Genomic DNA, 18,844 nt, shown 5'->3' with positions numbered 1-18,844 from the left:
ATTCCTCTATTGAGGGACATCTGGGTTCTTTCCAGCTTCTGGCTATTATAAATAAGGCTGCTATGAACATAGTGGAGCATGTGTCCTTATTACCAGTTGCAACATCGTCTGGGTATATGCCCAGAAGAGGTATAGCTGGATCTGCCAGTAGACTTTATATACCCCAGTACAGGGGAACGCCAGGGCCAAGAAGTGGGAGTGGGTGGGTAGGGGAGCAGGGCAGAGGGCGGGGGGGTATAGGGGACTTTCGGGATAGCATTTGAAATGTAAATGAAGAAAATATCTAATAAAAAAAAACTGGAAAAAAGAAAAGAAAAGAAAAGAAAAGAAAGGCTCCCTGCGAGCAGACAGGGAAGGTGTGGGAACAAAGACAAAGGAACTTCCTGACAGGAAGAGGTTGTCATAAAGAAACACATCCAGGAGAAGAAAGCAGATGGAAGATATTTAAGCTCACTTTTAAAACATGATCAACAACAAAAGAGTTAACAATGCATACATATAGTCAAACCAACACTTCATCCTGATCTACAAGGGAGAAACTTTAATTCAGGCTGAAGGCTTAAACTTGTTAGGTTTTAAAAATTACTTGAAACAACACTGAAGAACAGCCAAACACGGTAACTCACATCTGTGGTCCCAGCATGTGAAGGCTGAGGCCGGAAGATTATCACAAATTTGGACAAGCCTGGACTAACTACAAAGTGAGTTATAGGCCAATCTAAGGTACATAGTAGACTGTGTCTTTTTTAGAAAGACTAAAAGAAAAGGAGAAAGAGGAAAAAAAGGACGACATGTAAAAGCAGTCTCCTTGGCACAAGGACTATTAAACCTACCAGACTGAAGCTTGAGGCCTGTAACTATGGTACTGATTATGTAAGTGGAAGAGTGGTGCGTTGGTATTTGAAAATTACTTGGTCTCTTAATTTAAAATTACATTTGCACTATAACACAGACAGTAAAAAGATAAAGTAGAAAAATAGTAAAACTCAAATTACAAAAGTGTAAACTAATGCTCTGTTAAGAATCAAAATGTTATTTAATTACTGAGCAATTTCTAATTCAAAATCTCTTTAGTAGCTTTGGAGTTTCTAAACCTTCATCTAAAACTTTATCACAAGTTAATGTGCCATGGGAGATGGTAAATATTTCTTTTTTTTTTTTTTTTTTTTTAAGATTTATTTACTATTATGTTTAAGCTGACTTCAGTTACACCAGAAGAGGGCGTCAGATCTCATAATGGTGGTTGTGAGCCACCATGTGGTTGCTGGGATTCGAACTCAGGACCTTTGGAAGAGCAGTCAGTGCTCTTACCCACTGAGCCATCTCACCAGCCCCTAAATATTTCTTAACTGTCCATTTTAGTTCAAATAAAAAGCAATAAAACTAGGGACATTGAGTTGATTTCTAAAGGTAATAATCCTTCCCCATCTCCAAAATAAAGGAACATTATTTCCCATAGACAACTTAGTATATGACAGTCTCTTTCTTGAGAAAAGTAAACATTACATGATCAACGACATAATTATTACCTCACACCAAAAACAAGACACAATAAACGCTTTCTGAATTGTGTGCAAACAAAGAAAAATATCTTAAGAATATAAACACCAGCAAAGTATACTGTGTTCTAGAAATGTAAGGCAGAAAAGCCATTCTAGCTTACTCACATTGTAAAGTGGAGATAAGGTTTAGTGACAGCAGCAGCTGGCGATGACTTCTTTGGTGATCCCGAGTGACAACTCATCTCAAAAATTGATAAAGCATTCTCATCTTCACTATCATCTAAAATCAGACTTTCTACATCTGTCAGAAGAAAAGCACAAGAATTATGAGTCTTATAAACTTATATACTAACAAGGCTAAAAGCAAAAGAAAATGGGTTAAAAATCAAGTGACATCAACTAATATTCTACCTAGCAAAAATACAGACTAATGAGGCAAAATAATGACACGGTATTCTTTTTCTAATTTATAAACATAAGAGGCATGATTCTATCACATTTATAAATTATTCACGCCTACTATGAATGGTAATTTGGGACACTGCTGACTAACAATCTCAGAAAGAAATGGTTCCCTCATATACCATGTATATACCCTGTGAGTTCAATTTGAACCAAATCAGCCTATTTCACATCTCATTCAAGTACTTAGGCAGCTGAGCAAAAAGCCAGTTCTTACAAGAGCAACAATAAGCAAACTGGAAAAAAACAAAAACAAAAACACTGACCTGTCTTTTTAAATGACCTGAAAATTTTGCCTAATTAATTAGAGTAGGAGGGAGTACTTTTATCTCAGCACTTGGGAAACAGACAGGTAAAGCTCTGACAGTTCAAGGCCAGACTGAGCTATATATAAAGTTCCAGGACAGTTAAGACTACCAAGTGAAATCCTTTCTTTAAAAATTAGGTTTGTTTTTTTTAAAAGATTTATTTACGTTATGTATGAGGACACTGTTGCTGTCTTTAGACACACCAGAAGAGGGCATCAGATCCCATTACAGATGGTTTTGAGCCATCATGTGGTTGCTGGAAATTGAACTTAGGAGCTCTGGAAGAGAGCCAGTGCTCTTAATCGTTGAGCCATCTCTCCAGCCCTAGATAATTAATTTTTAAAAGGGAAGAAGAAAAATTAAATATTGAGTGAGCAGGAGAGATGGCTCAGCAGTTATGAGCACGAGGTGCTCTTCTGGAGGACAAGAGTTGCCTGCACCCATTTGTCAAGAAGCTAATAACCACCTATATTCAAGCACCAGAGGATCCAATGTGCTAACATGGACACCAGCACCAACATCAAGCAGCTCACAACTGCCTGGAACTGGAGCTCCATCAAGACCCAACACCTTGGCCTCTGCATGCACCTTCCTTCAAGTATACATACCCACATATAAATACATATTTAAAAATAAAGTAAGTCGTTAACAAACAAGCAAACAAAAAACAGAGTTAGATAGTATCAACTCAGAGTGAAAGGGCACCCATTCAAGCAGCATTAGTTCTTCTATGGGCCAGAATATTATTACTCAGTGAATTAACTGTAACTAAAATTTCCACTGAGAACACAATACCTTTCTAGAACTTAAGTATTAACACATATATTTCCCATACATGTCTATTAAAATGCCAATTCAGAGCTCTGTGTAGCAGATAAAGAACTGATATTGGCAGAAATCAACTCTGGTCACACACAGTGCAACACACCTGGGATGTCAGCTACTCAGGAGACTGGAACATAGTAAGACCTATGTCAAGGTTCCAAGTTAGGAAGGAGAAGGAAAGTAAGGCAGAGAGGAGGAGAGGAGAGGGGAGGGGAGGGAAGGGAAGGAGAGGGAAATGAAGAAGAAAAGAAAGAAGGAAATAGGAAAAAATAGAGAAGAAAGAGGGAGGGAAGGAGAGAGAAAGGGAAGAAATATATACTTCTAAAACAGAAGAATAGAATGCTGTATAAAGATAAGATGCAGGGCTAGGGAGATGGCTCGGTAGTTAAAGTTCTTACCATGAGTCCAGATCTCCAGAACCCACACAGATACCATGTGAGTATGGCAGCCCTCCTACAATCTCAGTCTTGAAAAGCAGAAACAAAAGTCACAGAGCAAGCTGGCTAGCAGGACTAGATGACAGCTCTGGTCTGACTGGGACTCAGTCAGGGAAACAGGTGAGGTACAAGGAAGGATGGTTGCTGACATCAACTCCATGCTCCCAAAGGACACTCACCAATATGCATGTGCACCCACACACAGAACGTACACATGGCTAACAAACACAAAAATGAAACAAGAAAATGAGAAGACACAGAATTATTATTCAAGAGAGCTACAGTGGGTTTAAAAAGCTAAATATTTAGTAAGACTAAGAGTTTTAAATTTATTTGGGAAATAACAGAAAATCTTTTAGGTGATAATGTCACAAACAAGGAAAGAATACAGGTCTATGAAAAAATATTAACGAATAAAGCAAACTGGAAAATACATATAAAGTAATGAAAGACAAGAATTTACAACTTGATGCACCTTTAATCCCAGCACTCGGGAGGCAGAGGCAGGCGGATTTCTGAGTCCGAGGCCAGCCTGGTCTACAAAGTGAGTTCCAGGACAGCCAGGGCTATACAGAGAAACCCTGTCTTGAAAAAAAAAAGAAAAAAGAAAAACTTGAAAAAACTTGAAAAACTTGAATAAAATGTAGTTGTTATCCCACTAATACATGCAACTTAGTTTTGTTGCCTGAAGTAAAGTATACTTTGCACTTACAAAAATAAAAGTATATGAAAAAGAGAACAATGCCATAAAATGGAAATTCTCAAATGGAGAAAAAGAATATCAAAAATATCTCACAATAAGTAATTCTTCATTTTACATTCTGATCACAGCACCCCTCACATGGCCCCTCCCCATTGTGCCCTCCTCTTCATATGTGAACCCCCCTGGATACCAAGCACCCTAGCACATCAAATCACTGCAGAACTAAGCTCATCCTCTCCCACTGAAGCCAGCCAAGACAGCCCAGATAGAAGATCAGGCTCCACAGGCAGGCAGCAGAGTCAGGGACAGCCCCTGCTCCAGTTGCTGGGGGGACCCACACAAAAAGCGAGCTGTGTGTCTGCAGCACATGGATGGAGGCCTGGGTTCAGCCCTTATATGTTATATGCTCTTCGGTTGGCAGTTCAGTCTCTGGACCTCAAGGGTCCTGCAGTTGACTCCTTTGGTCTTCTTGGGGAGTCCCTGCATTGTCTAAAGGAACAAATCGTTTTGTTTTTTGTTTTTTATTAAAAGTTTTAGATAAAGATATTTATATGTGCGTTCCCAGTTATAAAAATTATAGATAAGCTAGGGTGATGACTCTATCTGTAATAGTGCACTCAGGAGAGTAAGAGAGGAGGATTGTTATAAATTTAAATATCACCCAGTGCTACATAGTTATTTCCAGAGTGAAACTGTCTCAGAAAAGAAAGACAAAGAACACACCTATCACAGATAAAACACGCACAAATCACAGCACAGAGCCTGATTCACAGATATGCTCGGGAATAGTAGTCCACACCCTGTCAAAAACCATAAGGAACAGAGAGTTCTATGTAAAGTTTTCCTTTAAAGAATATTAGTCTTTGAAAAAATATATTTATAATGACAGTCAAACTGAATAATATTCATGATTCACTGAATATACTCATTTGATATTAAATAATGTCAATGAATTTTGATGTTACTATAATTCTCTGAAATTGTTCTATTTGGTATAAGCTACATACTAAGTAAAGAGGGTATTAAAATTAAAATAATCAAAACACACTATCTCATGCCAGGTACATGGCTTTAATCCCAGGTAGAGACAGAAGCAGGCAAAATGCCCAGGCCAGCTAGGAATACACAGTGAAACCCTGTGTTAAACCAACAACAACAAAAAAAAATAAAACCCTCACTACTTCTCCTTCAAACTTAATGGGTCTTATTTGATTTCAACATACACCTAAACTTTTTGGGGGGTTTGGGGGAGATGAGACAAGGTTTCGTGTTGTCCTGCTGACCTAGCCCTCAAAAGATGACCTGAAACTTCTGATCTTGCTTCTTCCACCTCTCCAGTGGTACAGGTGTGCACCATCATGTCCAGCTGACACAGAACTGAGAGCTGAAGCAGGACCTCAGGCAAGGTAGACAAGCATGCCACTCACTAACTTATATCTCCAGCAGAATTTATTTTTCCTCATGAAAATGTGTGATTTTTAGGATGATGTCCTGATTTCATCTCAGGTCCAAAATACAGGCTCTGGGTTTATTTAAATCTATAACTATGGACAATTAGGCTGGAAGTTACTCCCTTACCAACAGCTCACATTTTAATCGGCACAAATGAAGAGTGCTCTGTCAATATCATCAAAATGAACTGACAGTACAGAAACATTCTAACAAAACATGGCTGGTGCAGGCCGGCTCCCTGAGTCTGAGTCAGCCTCAGATCTTACTGAGTGACCTTGCATAACCCAAAGTGCTCAATCTCCTCATAACTCATAGAGCTTTGACATGGATTAATGAATGATAAATTATGTAATATATAAAAATAAGCAATTATTACAATAGTCTACTTTCTAACACCCTCCATATTAAGAGTAAATAAATACTCACCAGGGAACACCATTTATGGGCAAAATGTGAGTTCTAAAATATTCAGTGATGAGTGAAATAGATAAAGTTCTAATTAATCTTATGAAGAAATTTTTTTTCTTATTTTCACAATACATAAAAGTAGTTTACAGTACCTTCTTTCTTGTCGCTCTGACTAATTTCTGCATGAGGAAATATTTTTTGCAGGACAGCTAAGATGTTGTTGAAACTTCTTTCTAGCAATGGCCTTATAATGGGGGACAGTGCCTGTCCTGAAGACATCACAGCACGTTGGGAAGCAGGCACAATGTTCTGCATGGCATGGTAGAAGTCCTGGGCGCTGAGCACTATGGAGGAAACATCCAGTTGCAGTTTATGGCTGCTGGCATAGATCTGAGGGTAACGCCTCCGCAGGGCAATCAGGGCAGCCTCAGTACACAGGGCCTTGATGTCAGCTCCACAGTAGCCTAATGCACAAAACGACAAAAGAAACAAAATTACATTAATTCTTCCAAAGACCATTATGGTTTGATAATACATACATTTCTACCTAAAATAATCAGTAATTATTGGCAAAATTGAAATGAATCCTTTAAAATCACCTAACAAAACTGTTCAATTAAGGGCTAAGTACTTATGACTAAAAATGGTCTAAGTATTTTAAATTATCAAAAACATAATAAGCTAATAACATTAATACAAAAAAGTCCTGTATTGTGTATCAAAAACCACTGACTACAATGTACAGCTTTCTTCAGGGCAAGTTTTCAAAGAATTAGTGCTACATTTCAATCTTTCATAACTAATCTTAATCTATACTTTATCTTCACACTACACCACTATGCAACATTCTTCACCTTTCTTTGATTTTATGCTGAGACCAAATCTCACCAAATTGCCCAGGCCTCCTGCCCTGGCCTGCCAAGTATCTATGATTACAGGTGTGTGTCACCTCTCCTGGCTTATTTTTCTAATATTACTAACTTCCTAAATACATGTGAAAAAGTGATACAAAGGTATTATATATAAGGAGAATCTTCAAAAGCTTGTAACTTACCATCAGACCTGAGCATAGCGCAACAGTCATTAACAAGTTAAAAAACACTGTAACTTAATGTTGTAATTCACCCAACGGCTCCAAAGCCATTTAAAAAAATTAAGATTAAGAAAACTTTCCATTGTTTCCTACATTGACATTCATTATATACCTATTTACTTCTACAAAACATACATTTAAAAAAAATGATCTGCTAGAGACCCATGTCACAAAAGGGAAAAACAAACAAAAAAACTTCAGATTAGCCAAGGACTGTCTTTTCTTATCAGCAACTAAATTAAACTTCACTTGGTCATCCTTATCAGTTACACCAGCAGGGGGAGCCATTTGAACAAGTTATAGAACGCTGTGCCCTAAACTCTGGGATGGCTATTGATTTATCTTCCTCTTTACACTTCACATTGACTTTATGACACTTATAAATACCAAAATAAAAATGATGATTACAAAAGAAAAAAAATGACTCATGAGTTTATAATCTGAGAATTTGACTTAAAAACTATAAACAGATTAAAAAATATATTATAACAATCTACTTCCCAAATAATTCTTCAGAATAATTATGTTTATCATTAGTCTTCTATTTTATACTTCTCCATTAATAAATTTTTAAGTACATTTTTTTGACATACAGTTGTTAAATTATTTCAGCAAAATGAGTACAGAACACTTGTATAACATTATAAAGTGGAAAATAATCACAAGTACATGAATTTTGTAAAACAAAAATAAAATACCATCATCAAATAAGAACCATATTTATATTCCTGGTAAATATCTGCACAGTGAATGAATATGCAGTGGTCCTCTTTACAACAGCTGCTCAAGTTAACAAGAAAAGCTCACAGGCCGGTGAGATGCAGCAGCAACTACAGGAGTATTCATAAATTCTCCAGGAACGTAAGGCACTATATTTGCCATAGTAACATGTTCATTATATACAATGGCAATATGCCATTCATTCTTTCCTAATTGAGTCCACAAAACTGAATTTATTAACAATAACAGGCTCCATTTTTTTGTTTTGTTTTGTTTTTCAAGACAGGGTTTCTCTCTGTGTAGCCCTGGCTGTCCTGGAACTCACTCTGTAGACCAGGCTGGCCTCGAACTCAGAAATCCGCCTGCCTCTGCTTCCTGAGTGCTGGGATTAAAGGCGTGCGCCACCACACCTGGCTAGTCTCCATTTTCTAAAGTAAATTTTCAGTGGATAATCACAACTAATAGGCAAAAAAAAAGCAGACAACATTTTCTTTATCTGCTTGTGAGAAAGTTACTGGCTTGCATCTACCGTTCTCAAGTTTTAAAACTCATCAGGATGAATGCAAACTCCCAGGCCCCACAACAGTGAGTCACTCTCTGAGAGTTTAAATTTTTAAGTATATATTTTGAGAAAAATTTAGAAATTACTCTGATGCACAAAAAAGTTGAGAACCATTCACTTATATATGCTTCACTTGATTCAAATACTGAATGACAGAGCAGCAGAATCGTGATGCTCCGGGTAAAGACTGGCCAGTTCTGCTGAACTGATAGCACTCCTTGTACTCTCACAGTGTTCTAGTTTAGGAAACAGGATACTGACAGAAGAAACCTTAAAAGCTAAACATTTACGCCATCCTTTTTCAAAACCCGCATTCACTAAGCAATGCTCTACTGGACACCAACAGACTGAAGAAAAATAGTTCTTTCATGTTACTATTAGGTTATAATTCTTGTAAAGATTGAAAATATAACTATAAAAGGGTTAGATTAGAAAAAAGGATCAAAATTTTTATGAGGCTTTCTTTAAAAAATTACAAACAAAATGAATGCTCCAAATACAGATATTTCATAGACATGTTTTCGTAGTGTTAAGCCTCTTACTGAAAATAAACAGAAAATATTAGATAATCCTTTTTATTAATTGTAAGCTATTATTTGTATAAATGTTGATACCAGCTTTTTATGAAATTTCTTTATTACTCAAAAAGAATACCTGATATGCATGCAAAAACCTCCAAGGTATATTAGGTCAAAGTCCATAGCCTATAAAAGGCCAACTATCCTTGCAGATATTCACCAAGACTGCATAATCTTTTGTTAGATATATATCTCACTGAACTGAAACCATACGTGTTAAAACATATTTGGGGTATATAGTAATATTCAAAATAAATTTAAATTTTATTACTGTTCTATTCCTACTTAGAGACCTGCATTTGACTATTCTTACATGAACTGGTTTCTTATATGAAATCAATGCCATAACTAAACACACAATCATTTAATTTCAATGGAATTTTATTTAACTCTCCAAAAAGCCAATGATATATAAACATATTTCATACATGCTGCCATCCCATAAAAGGAGGGACGGCAAGAGAAGTTTCAGTCCAGTCAGAAATTACATTGTAAAGATCAACTACAAGCTAAAATAAGTCACTTGAAAAAGTGCAGAGTGCTGACTGACCTTTTGAAACACATATGAAAACTGAAACTCAAATATTAAGATAAAGAATTAAACTGTAGTATGTAACATTTCAGATGAAAGGCAGAGTAATAGAAAGTGATTTTAGAATAGCTAGGGATTTCTCACTTCTTGAAGACAACTATAAACTTCAACTAAGGCTCACCCTGTGATAGAGTCATAGAAAAATCTACAAAAGCCCCCAGTCTGATCTGAACTCTAACACCATAATGTGATAAATAAAGGGGAGAGGGATCACAAAGGAAAGACCGGGCTCTGTTCCGTTTCGTTTTAACCAAGCCCCCCTCTCCCATAAAGCAGCACAGGGCTTTGCAAAGATCAAGCCAATGTACATAAAATGGGTCTGGCGCACGCTCTCTATACCAGGCAAAGCTTAAATTGGTGTAGTGCTGGAGAGATTTACGTTTTCTCCTCACCAGAAGATGTCGAGGTCTTTGTGGTTCAAAAGCTGAGGGATGCTGCTTCGGAGATGGAAGTCCCTGTGGATGAAGAGGATAATTCGGATGTAGCTAACTGAATGGACTAAGGTTCTATTTAAGTTTTAATTATTTGATAGTGGATCACAATGAAATTTTTTTTTAACTAAGTTGTTCTTTTTGGTTTTGGTAACTTTGAAGTTTTCCCAAGAAGATGTCATTAATAGATTTAATTAAGGGATTTCTTCATAATGCTTAAAATATTCATGGAGACAGGTAGTTTTTTTTATTTGTTTTTTTATATTTTGCTGAGTATGGAAAAAAAAAACCATGAAATGGGTTTAGTGCATGCTCTCTTGCCAGGAAGGAGGACTGAGGGAACTTCCCTTTGTGTACATTCAGTTACTACTAACCTCCTATTTCAGACCTAATTAGAAGAGAGAAAGCCTCGAGTTCCTTCTCCTGTGGTTATCAGTGCTCTCATCCTCTTAGGACATCAATGCTTATTTATTCTGTGGGTGACATTTTTCTACTGTGATGTATTTAAATTAAGTTGAAAAGTTTTATATTTGAGGCAATACTGGCAAATCCCAGTAAGGATTTTCTTTGCTGGTCCCTCCCACCCGCTCTCTCTAGACTGCAGGAATAGAGCTGAGCCTGACAGCTCTGTCCAGGAAACATGGGAGGAGGCTGCAGTGCTCATCCACATGGACCTTTTCTCTTATATTCATCTTTCTTAGTAAAATGTCTGAGAAGGGATAATTCCTAAAAGGAGACACTGTAGTAATATGAAGGATATTCAGCATTCAATGAAACCCATGTTACTTCTACGCTTTGTTCATCAAACACCTGACATAATGAAAATTCAATTCGTGAAACCTTAAGTGAAACGATTTTATTACTTTTAAATATGAATTCAGAGCCATCTATCACACAGTTAAAGACATAAAACTGTACTCATTCACATTTCAACATAAAGGGAAAGGAACACTGAGTAGGACAAGCAGCGACAGTCAAAGAATTCAAATAGGAGCACTCACCAACACATTTTTCTGCCAATTCTCCTAAAAATGCATCAGACAGTTTTGGATTCCAGTCCCTGGTGTGGATCTGCAAGATGTGCTTTCTGGCCTAAGAAGAAGAGTACAGCGGCATAAGACAGCACCAACTTCTCATGGGTTTGCCGTAACAAATTCTGACTGTAACCCCACACTAAGCTGTTATCTGTTTTATAAGAATTTTAAACACCTTGGTATTCACATCAACCTGTTTGTTATAAAACCTAAGATTTTGGGGGCTGGAGAGATGGCTCAGAGCTTAAGAGCACTGGCTGTTCTTCCAGGTCCTGAGTTCAATTCCCAGCAACCACATAGTGGCTCACAACCATCTGTAATGGGATCCAATGCCCTGTCCTGGTGTATCTGAAGACAGTGACAGTGGGCTCACATACATAAAAAGAAAACTTAAAACCAAAATCCTTACGATTTTTATCTCTGTTTCATAAGTTTAGACATTTAATGTTCTAAGAGGTAAAAAGAAACTTTACTGGTGGCATTAAATAGTGAATCATTAATGTGTGACTAGAAGCTAAAACTAAATTTTACTTTCCTACATGCCACCTTTTCTATTTTATTTACTATCAGTGGTGGGGAGGAAGGCAGGGGTGTGCATACACGTTACATCACAGAAAAACTGTTGGGCTCATCTCTGCTCCAACTATGGAATTTGGGAATCAAACTCATGTCATCAGAATTCCACGACAAGTGCTCTTCTCATCAAGCCATCAATAGCCCTAAACTGCTTTTACAGCAATACTTTGAACATTGCCTCCAATTTCTCCTAATTGTCTCTTGAACAAACTCTACTCCAATGAAACTTATGCAACCACAGTGAGAATCACTGGTAACTTGAATGTGTTGCTAAACACAATGCCTGAACTTTTTTCTCTTCTCATTAGCAACAAGTGACAATTGATCACATTGGTCTATTCATTTGGCTTCAAGAACATCTACCTTACCCACTGCCTATTCTGTAGGACAGAAGATGAAGTAGCTCGTCTAGTCTCATGGCCTTAAATACTATGAAAGAGCAGTGGTCAGCACAGATCTCTTCCAGAAGCCAGACAGAAGAACACTGACAATGTCTCTATGAACAAAACATATCCCCATGAATGGGTAGGGCCGCAACCCTGGGCTTAGCCTGCTGTTGGAGATCACAAACTGATAATTCTCTGTACCAAAACAGAATGGCCATATCTCCTACAAGTAAATCGACTCTGGGCCCTGAACTGTTCTGGTAGCTGCACCTGAGCAATGAAAGTGAGACTATATCCACCCCTAACCACACCCCAAGGCTCAGGGGAACATCACAGAAAGGGCAGACAGGATGGGAGAGTGCGAAGGGTGAGCATTGTGGAATGCTACATTCTGATATGGTGAGGCTTTTGAATTCATGAAGTCACAGCAGCTGTCATTACTGGCACAAGAAAAGCAAAGAATAAAAGAGGGCTGCAGAAAGCCCCACGCCTGACTGAAGAGGTATTGGGGGTGTGGGCACTGGTAGGTTGCCCATGCTCCAGTGAATGACCCCAAACCCATTTATTATGTGTATATGGGCAGCACAAAGTAGACCCAATGAGGTAGTGTTTTAAAGGGCTGGGGGACCTAAGAGAACGTGAAGTACAGAAGGGTTGCTACTGAGGGAAAATCCAGGGCAATCTGAAGGAAGAAAATTGTGAGTGGATATGATCAAAACATATCATATACAACTATGAAATTATCAAAGAATAAATTTAAAATATTTGTAAAAGAGCAAGAGAGGCTATATAGGTAGCATTTTTGAAGCCTTTAAATTCATTTGTGGATCCAAATCTAAGTCAATGACAAGTAGTTATGCTGTCAGACGTCAAACTGAGGTATCAAAATATCCTACAAAGGGTATAGTCCGCCTGGCACCCCTAATCACTACATCTGCTCTATGTATGTAAACCAGGCATTTCATAGACAACAATATACACTCCTAGTGAACCCTCTCTAATATGAGTTCCCCATGGAAAGTGAAGAAATAAATTAACACAAAAACATAATTACAACTATGAAGGAAAGAACTTTTTATAATTTACTAAAAACCATTTTGTATAACAAATAACCATATATTATTCTGTCTTTAGGGGATATTTTTTAAATACCTCAACATAATGAATAATATTTACTGCTTTTAACTAGCTAGACTTCATATGTTAACTATGAAACTTTAATACAGGATATTTATGGACACAGTTTTAGGGAGGGTGGCTGTAGAGCTGGCTCAGTCCTGGATGTTCCATCTGTAACTTCAATTTTAGGGGATCCAGTACCCTCTTCTGGCCTCTGCAAGAACCAGGCATGCACTCAGTACATTTATATACATGCAGTCAAAATACTCATACTAATAAAATAAAAATGAATGTTTTTAAAAGTTTATTGGGGAAAATACCTAGTTTGGTCAACTAGAGACACATAACAAGTAAATGTGATAACTGAGTCAATGAGGGTATGGGTGTCAAATAGGCATCCAGGAAGTTTCCTTTCCCTACAATTCTTGAGCACTGTGTTAACTGCTACTAGAACAAGAATCAACTGTTCAATAATTATAGAGATCGTTTGCTGCTGTTGTTCCAGTTGTTCTGATATACCATGAAACCCAAGCTGGTCACAAACTTAGAATTCTCATGCTTCAGTCCCAAAGTGTTAGGAGTATAGGCAAGCATTAACAAGGAGTGCTACACAAGAATTTTTTAAGTATTAACTAAGATATCCCATAAGCAAAAATTAGTGAAAATACAACCTTCAAAGCTTCTGCTGCTGAACTTTGGGGGCAGGTTACTGGGGCCTGCTGGGAACAGAACTTCTAAAAGGCAACTATGTCTGCAAGGCTGTAGTGCAAGGCCATTTTTTGCTGGCTATAAGCGAGGTCTCTGGAACCAAAGAAAGCACACAGCTCTTCTTAAAATTGAAGATGTTTATAGTCAAGATGAAACTCAACTCTACTTGGGCAAGAAATATGTTGATGTATAGAGAGAGAAAAAAAACAAAAACAAACAAACAAACAAACAACCCAACACAGTGACTTCCTGAGGACAAACCAAACAAAATCAAAGTAATTTAGGGAAAGGCAACTCAGGCCAGGAAGCAGTACCATGGCTAGTGCCAAATTCCAATGTGTCCTTCCTGCAAAGACCATTGGCACAAATCGTGTGATGCTGTAGCCTCTACTGGAAAGAAAGCAAAGTGTGGCAAGGGGTATCACCTTCAAAGTAGATGCTTTGTAACTGAGTTACATGTGTGTATACATGTGTGTATGTGTACATATACATTTGCATACAGGTATACATGTTCATGTTTGTATTCATGTATATATATACACACAAGCTTACACACACCACACTTACACACACACACACACACACACATACATGAACAACAACAAAAACCCCTTACCCTTTGATCAGGCAGGTTGAAAAGGAATTCTCTGTCAAAACGACCAGGCCTCCTGAGTGCAGGATCAATAGAGTCAAGTCTGTTTGTAGCACCAATAACAACAATTTCACCTCTATTGTCTAATCCATCCATAAGAGCAAGGAGGGTTGACACTATAGAGCTGTTTAAAAAAGAAAAAGCCATGCAAAACTTAATGAAAGAAAACAAAATGTAAACATCCGTGTTAATAATAAGGTCTTAAATACTAAGACAATAATTGTACCACAAATATATATTAAGACAGCACAGAAAAAACAATACTGCAAGTGCACAGAAGGTTGGGGAGGTTGTAGTACTGTCAGTTAGCAGAAAGCAACCTTGGCGCTGTCCGTTTGTCTCTCCGTCTGAAGCATACAGTCTCTGCAGCCCTATCTATCTCTAGCAATGGGGTTTTTCTTAGTTTGCCAACTGCTCTCACTCCTAGTCTTTATTTTTATTGCTGAAACAATTTCTGGAAAACACAAACCATGTCAAAAATAATTTTCTGTCCCAAACACACTACTTTAACTGTGTTTAAAAACTTACAAAAAAACGGAAATGTGAGATACTATTTATTTTAGGGAATATCTATGATTTATGTTTTCTAATTGAATGGCTGAAATTTTATGATACAGGCATCTTACCTAGAAGTAAAGTGAGCTAGTATCTTTAATTATAAATTTATGTTTAACCACTGGTCTCATTTAAATCGGAAATAACCCACACAGGCTCATGTTTGGATGCTTGGTCTTCTACAAATAGTACTGCTGCATTCTGATCTTATCTTTAGCTTTGTAGACCATTTAGAGTTGGTTTTGTATAGAATGGGAAATCGAGGTGAAGTTTCAACTGAGGAAATACAAGTTCCTTGTATGTATAATACCATTTATAAAAGAGGGGTGGGTGGGTGGGGGTGGGTGTGTGTGTGTGTGTGTGTGTGTGTGTGTGTGTTTGGTGTTTTCGAGTCAGGATTGCTCTGTGTAGCCCTGGCTGTCCTGGAACTCACTCTGTAGACCATGCTGGCCTCGAACTCAGAAATCTGCCTGCCTCTGCCCCCCAAGTATTGGATCAAAGGCGTGCGTCACCAACTGCCCAGCCTAAGAGTTTCTTAAATATTTGATTTTGACACTTGTGTTGGAAATCAGCTAACTATTATACACACTGGTTGATTTCTGGTGTCTCTTCTATTCAATTGTCTGTTTTTCTTTAGCCAATAGCAGCCTGTTTGGGTTATAACACTTCAACAGTATGTCTTGAAATTAGGTGTTCTAATACTTCTAGTTTTCTAGTCTCTAGGATTCCTGATGACTCCGGGTGTTTGTGCTTTCATATCAATTTTAAGGCTGTCTTTATCTAGTTTTCTCAAGAATGTCAATGGTATTTGGGGGGAAGGGGTTGCATTGATGTATAACAAACATACTTTGGGGAAAACGAATTGACCTACTTCCTCAATTACCCACCACCCCCTACTTTTGACCACTTCCCAACTTGCATAATATTAGGAGTCTATTAAGGAATTGACCTGTTGCTTAGAGTTCCCAGGGTTACTTCTTGAAAACCAATTACACCTGTCAACCAAGCTCTTAAATATGTGGGCTTGTAGGAGACAATTTATATTCAAGCCACCACCTCAACTGAATGATTTGATAAACAATTTATGTTCATCAGAGACACTGGTCTATAGGGATTTTTGTTGCTATGTTTTTGTTTGATTATTATATTAGGATGATGGGTTTAGAAGGCTTCCCAATCTTTCAAATTTTTGGAACAAATGGAAAAGAATTAATACAATTAATACTTTCTTCTAAAAGCCTGTTAACTCAGCAATGAAGTAACTGTTCTTAGCTTTCTCTCTATTGGATATCTTTTTCACTAATGATGCCTTCTTATTGTTTATTTTGTTTCCTGTTTGGTTTTGGTGTTACTGTTTTGAAAGGGGGTCTCATATACCCTAGACTAGCCTCAACTGCTGAGGCTGTCCTTGAATTCCTGATCCTCTGACCTCCATCTCCTTGGTGCTGAGATTATACACATGTATCACCACTCCAGGCTCAATATTGTTAGTTATTATTGCTTTAGACAATTTTTCTATGTCATCAGTGCTCACTCAGTGGGTCAAGTATCCAGAACAATGTGACCTTTTGTTTTACATTTTACTGTTATCATATTGTTTTACATAAAATTCCTAGTTATATTTTATAATAGCTATTAAATGTTTGTTGATTTGAAATTGCATTTATTTGGGAGTTTTCTCTATTTTTTTCTGATTAATCTAACAAGAGGTTTGTCAATATTATTTAAAAAACTCTTATCCATAACAAATCACTTGATTTTTACGTTTACAAGTTTCCATTTATTTCTGTTCTGATTATTACATCTTCCTTTTACTAGTTTGTGTTTGGTTTATTCATGTTTTACTATGTCTACTAGATGCATCATTAAGTTATTTATTTGAAATTTAACTTTTATTTTGGGTTTATTACAATAAATTGCCTTCATATATACTGCTTTCAGTATAGCTCTTAGATTCTGGTATATTATATATCTACTATTTGTTGTTTTTCTTCCTTTAACCTATTCTGTTTCACTAACCTTTTGTATTTTTAAAGATGTGTGTATATGTGTATGCACATGTGAGTACACATATGTGTGGAGGGTACACACCAAGTGTTTGGAAGCCAAAATGGGTATGCAATCCCTCAAAGCTAGTTACAGGTAGTCACAAGGTACATGTTTTGTTCCATTGCTGGGATCTCAGCTTCAGCCCTCATGTTTGTTCACTAAACACTTTTCCCACCCATCTTGAGGACTCCCTTTCCTCCGCTAACACTAATTTTGATTTGATTTATTGAGTTTCTCATTTACATCATGAATTACTTTCTAAATATTGTTAAGCTGTCTGTGTTCACTTTAATTCATTAAATTTCATTATGCTTACTTTGTAGAATTCTTTCTTTCTTTTCTTTCTTTTCTTTTTTTTTTTTTTTTTTTTTTTTTTTTTGGTTTTTGCTGTCCTGGAACTCACTCTGTAGACCAGGCTGGCCTCGAACTCAGAAATCCGCCTGCCTCTGCCTCCCAAGTGCTGGGCTTAAAGGCGTGCTCCATCACGCCCGGCCTTGTAGAATTCTTTCTTATCACTTATATTTTTCCCATAGTGGTCTATTACTTGAGAGCTACTAAGCTCAGTTGTCACGTTACTGCTTTTCTCATGATTTCTGTGAGCTTATAGTGACATCAATGTATCTGGCTGATCAGATAGATATCTCTGCCCCTTTATAGGCAGCATTCACATCAAACAGCATTCTTTGAAGATGTGTCTCCAAGGTCCAGTTTGATAAATGATGTCACTTTGGGTCCAATCCCACAGTACAGTCTCTCTATGGTTTCTTTTATGGCCATCAGTGAATTTGGATGTGGCATCCAGGCATAGGGTCAAAAATTCCTTCTACTTCCAAATGCCACAATCACAAAAGCACTCTAGAGCAGGATGTGAAATACCCAAAAATATTGTTAGGCACTAACTGTGGCTCCAGAAACATGCAAAATGGATGTTTTCTCAAGAGTAGTGGCAGTTTCTTGGGCCCAATGATGATTCTATAGAACAGAAACCAACATGGCAATAGACAGAGATAGATGACATAACTATGTAGAAGCAGGGGCTAAAGTGGTATAATATTAGGATGGGAAATTTAAGCTGACTACAAGTCTTGGACAGACTATAGCAGGAACCTTAATGACTAAACACCTTCAGGAAGAAAAGTGAAATAGGGTCACTGTACCAAGACAACATGGTCATTCAATGGTCCAAACATTATTTTCTGGTGAATGACTGTATTTGTGAAGGAGACGCCTTCCTAAATAATCACTGTGTCAAAATAAAGCAAGTGGAATGAATAACAGAAAAACTAGACTATGGGGTGGAAAGGGACAAGATAAGGAGCAATTCGAATTCTCTCAGATTCCCGGAACATAGCCTAGGAGGGTGGGGCTGGAGAGATAGCCCCTCGGGTGAAGACCCTGAGGCAAGCCCTGAAACCCTGAGCTCCATCCCTAGGACCATCATGGTATGAGACCAGCATCTGAAAGCTGTCCTCACATCTCCACACACACATCAGGGGAAAACCTGCTCTGCTGCTTGAGCACACTGAAGGAAGGAAGGAAGGAAGGAAGGAAGGAAGGAAGGAAGGAAGGAAGGAAGGAAGGAAGGAAGGAGGGAAGAAAGGAAGGAGTGTTTTTACAATTTTTAGGACAGCCTGGTTTAGTGAATTCCAAGCCATGGCTACACAGTAGAACTCTTTTTCAAAAGAATAAAAT

The 18,844-nt window shown here is 37.6% G+C and overlaps 1 protein-coding gene across 3 annotated transcripts in view; it reads right to left on the bottom strand.

Moving 5' to 3' along the window:
• The window catches only part of Atad2b (ATPase family AAA domain containing 2B), a 123,413-nt gene that overhangs the window by 60,217 nt on the left and 44,352 nt on the right, over positions 1-18,844 (bottom strand). For all 3 annotated transcript variants that reach the window (XM_021201380.2, XM_021201381.2, XM_029540646.1), the window contains exons 14-17: positions 14,513-14,672; positions 11,075-11,165; positions 6,250-6,561; positions 1,668-1,803 (exon numbers count right to left, since the gene is read on the bottom strand). In XM_021201380.2, the coding sequence (XP_021057039.1) occupies positions 1,668-1,803; positions 6,250-6,561; positions 11,075-11,165; positions 14,513-14,672 (699 nt within the window). The remainder of the gene's footprint in view (positions 1-1,667; positions 1,804-6,249; positions 6,562-11,074; positions 11,166-14,512; positions 14,673-18,844) is intronic.

Source organism: Mus pahari, chromosome 7 (genome assembly GCF_900095145.1).
Source record: "Mus pahari chromosome 7, PAHARI_EIJ_v1.1, whole genome shotgun sequence".
NCBI lineage: Eukaryota > Metazoa > Chordata > Mammalia > Rodentia > Muridae > Mus > Mus pahari.
The sequence above is the reverse complement of the archived record's forward strand: the minus strand, read 5'-3'. Positions and strand labels throughout refer to the sequence as shown.